This window comes from Eptatretus burgeri, chromosome 10 (assembly GCF_056783735.1).
Source record: "Eptatretus burgeri isolate ZD-2024b chromosome 10, Ebu_testis_v1, whole genome shotgun sequence".
In the NCBI taxonomy this organism is placed as follows: domain Eukaryota; kingdom Metazoa; phylum Chordata; class Myxini; order Myxiniformes; family Myxinidae; genus Eptatretus; species Eptatretus burgeri.
The window spans coordinates 45,087,305-45,090,416 of record NC_140970.1 but is presented as its reverse complement, the minus strand read 5'-3'; the positions used below and the strand labels follow the sequence as shown (position 1 = coordinate 45,090,416).

Here is a 3,112-nt window from a genome sequence, read left to right as displayed (position 1 = left end):
AGGAGAAGGAGACTGCTTAGGCAGCACCAACACTCTGCACAGAGTATGATCCCAGTGGATGGATGGATCCTTCCAAGGTCAGCAAAATGAGTACCAGTGTACTGGTATTAGGGGCACAGCAGAGTTGCACCCCAACAAAATGATAGCTATCTGGCAGCTAAGCTGCCATACATAAGAAGAAGAAGGTCGGTACTTTATATACATACTTGCATTCGAATTGCACATAACTTATCGTGGTACTTCATGGTACTTGATTGAAAAAAGAACGTGTCATCCTGGCTACCACCCACCATGTGGTGTCTGTGACCGACGTTAGCACATAATGTGTGGACAGACAGACAAAGTAACAAACCCAAATGCAATACCATCTGATGAGGGTAATTACCCCGTATGTGTAGCGTAATGTGGGGTTCAGCAATTGGTTCACTGTCTGTCTCGACCAGGCGTCGGCAACCTAAACCAGGCCGCGGGCCACGTTCGGGCCACCTCGCGGGCCGCACCCCCCTCCCAACCCGAAAAAATAACAAACACACCTAAAATCAATGATAATAAATGTAATTGTAAATTGAACCTTAAGACTTGCAGTAATCACAATGTGAAACAATTAATGTGAAGGCTGGTGATTCTTTGATGCAGACAGAGAGTCAATGTCCGGCTTGATGGAGGAGGAGGCCAGGAGGAGGACGTCTTGAAGATGAGCGTCTGTAAGCTGTGCTCTCGTCTTGTTCTTCGTCAGCTTCATGCGACTGAACATCTGCTCGTAAGAGTATGTGGACCCGAACAATGAAGCTAAGCGCAGGGCCTCCCTAACAAGAGCCGGGAAAGCACGGGAGGCTGAGAGCGAGTGCCAGAACTTCATTGGCGACAAAAGAGCAAACTTTGCGCGGTGGCTCTCTGAGCACTGGAGCTCAATGAGCTCCAGCTGAAGGTCGTCGGCCACATCCACAGAATCCACATCAAAGGGAGCGGATAATAGCTTGAGCTCTTTCTCAAAGGCGTGCACATCTTTGAAGCGTCTCTCGAACTCGCCTCGCAGCTCAGACAGGGCAGCGGCGTAGCGACGGCATGCAGCGGGGGTCGGGCGCAGCTCAGCCAATCGGGCGAAGTGAGTGAATTTGTTCTGGTTGAAACGATGCTCCCACAGGCGAAGTTTGCATTCGAATGCCTTCACGAAGGCGAGGAGGTCAGGTACCAAGACATCTTTACCCTGCAGATGGATGTTCAGCTCTTTTAGATGTCTAGTAATGTCCACCAGGAACCCGAGGTCACACACCCATGCGAGATCCTCGAACTGAAGGACAGGATTGCCCTTCTCCCGCAGGAAAGACGCCAGCTCATCCCTTAGGCTGAAGACTCTCTCCAACACCTTTCCTCGGCTGAGCCAACGGACCTCGCAGAAGTAGATCAGGTTGCTGAACTCTGCCTCAGCGTCAGCCAGGAGATCGTGGAACTGTCTGTGGTTGAGAGCACGGGCACAAACAAAGTTCACCGCCCTGACGACGACAGTCATGACCTCCGTAATGGTCACAGACATGGAGCACAGAGCCTCCTGGTGCACCAGACAGTGAAAGCGCTTCACATCCTGCTGGTGTCCAAGGCTGCGCAGGTACTTCACAAGAAGCGCCGCAAAGCCTTTCTTGTCCCCGACCATGGCGGGCGCTCCATCGGTCGTGATGCCACACATGCGAGAGAGGTCAAGGTTGGCCTCCTTCAGCCAGTCTGTGACTGCCTTGTACACGGCGGCGCCAGTGGTGGTACCGCTGAGTGGGATGAGTCGGATGACCTCCTCAAAGATGACGAAGTCGTCCGTGCCGCCGTGGAAGAAGACGGCAAGCTGAGCCGTGTCCTTGATGTCAGTCGACTCGTCCAAGGCGATGGAGAAGAAGCGAGCGTACTGACACATGTCCTTCAGGGTGCCCCGGACATCGGAGGCCATCTCTATGCGGCGCGTCAAGCTCCTGGCAGACAGGCTGATGGCCGCAAACTCTCTCGACTTGTCAGGACACACGTCCTCAACCACAGCCATCATGCACTCCTTGAGGAATTCACCTTCGGTAAACGGTTTGATGTTGGTGGCCACAAGGTGTGCAACACGGTAGCTGGCCCGAGTGTTGCTCTGAGCAGCCGCTTGCGTCAAAGAGATGCTCCTCTTCATGAAGGCACTCTGCTTCTCCAGCTAGGCACTCAGACGCCCGAACTCTGCCTTCTTCTTGTCGTCAGGCAACGCAGCTTGCTTGGGGTGCACTGAAGTGAAGTGACGCTTCACGTTGCACACCTTCATGACGGCGACTGCCTCGTGGCAGATGATTCACAAAGCCTTTCCTTTGCGCTCGACGAAGAAGAACGCTTCCCATTCCTTTTTGAAGGAGCGGTTCTCGTCTAACAGCTTCCTCTTCTTCATAGTGAGGGTACCTTCAGCTATCCGAAACAACAACGAAAAAATATTTGAGATAAAGTTAAGTGGACTAGAAGGGAAAATAATTTATTGTGACGTACAGAGACTGTGATATATGTGGAAGAATCATATGTCCACATATGTTAAATTTGCCGTCTGTTCAGAAAAATGTTTCGCGGGCCACACCTAACGGAAATCCGGACAAGGCGCCGCGGGCCGCAGGTTGCCGACCTCGGGTCTCGACTCTACAGAGATCAGTCTATTATTGAGAACTACCTGAATTACTCTGTTCACGAGAAGCATAAAATGGGGTTAAGCAACTGGTTCACTATGTCTGCCTGTCTTTATTCAGACATCAGTCTATGATATCGAAACTATTTTACTTCAATTGAATTTTATATGTTGAACACTAATCAGAACACAAACCTGCAGTTTAGCAGTACTTTGGCTATGAATTTGGCAAATTGAATGGAATCTCGTCCTGAGCATGCACAGAGGAGCAATGTAATTAGTGTCCAACCACTTTCACCATCGGGGACTATAGGTTTGCTATCTATCTGTCTGTCTGTCTTTCTGTCCCATCTGTGGTTTTCTTTCAACTTTTTTCCAATACCCTTTAACATATTCAACTGAAACTTGGCACATTGCTTTATTATGACAAGTTGTACCAGAAGTTCGAGTTTCAGGGCATTTTGTCAATTTTTTTCACAGTTATAC

The 3,112-nt window shown here is 50.1% G+C and overlaps 1 protein-coding gene across 1 annotated transcript; it reads right to left on the bottom strand.

The window, feature by feature from the left end:
* Positions 1 to 604: 604 nt before the first annotated feature.
* LOC147018455 (general transcription factor II-I repeat domain-containing protein 2-like) lies at positions 605 to 2,155 on the bottom strand. The gene has a single exon (XM_085900082.1). It carries the CDS (start codon positions 2,153 to 2,155, stop codon positions 605 to 607), a length of 1,551 nt encoding a protein of 516 aa, XP_085756208.1.
* Positions 2,156 to 3,112: the final 957 nt, after the last annotated feature.

What these genes read in the sequence shown, in the direction of transcription:
- LOC147018455 (XM_085900082.1), bottom strand. Translation starts at nt 2,155, where the DNA reads ATGAAGAGGAGCATCTCTTTGACGCAAGCGGCTGCTCAGAGCAACACT.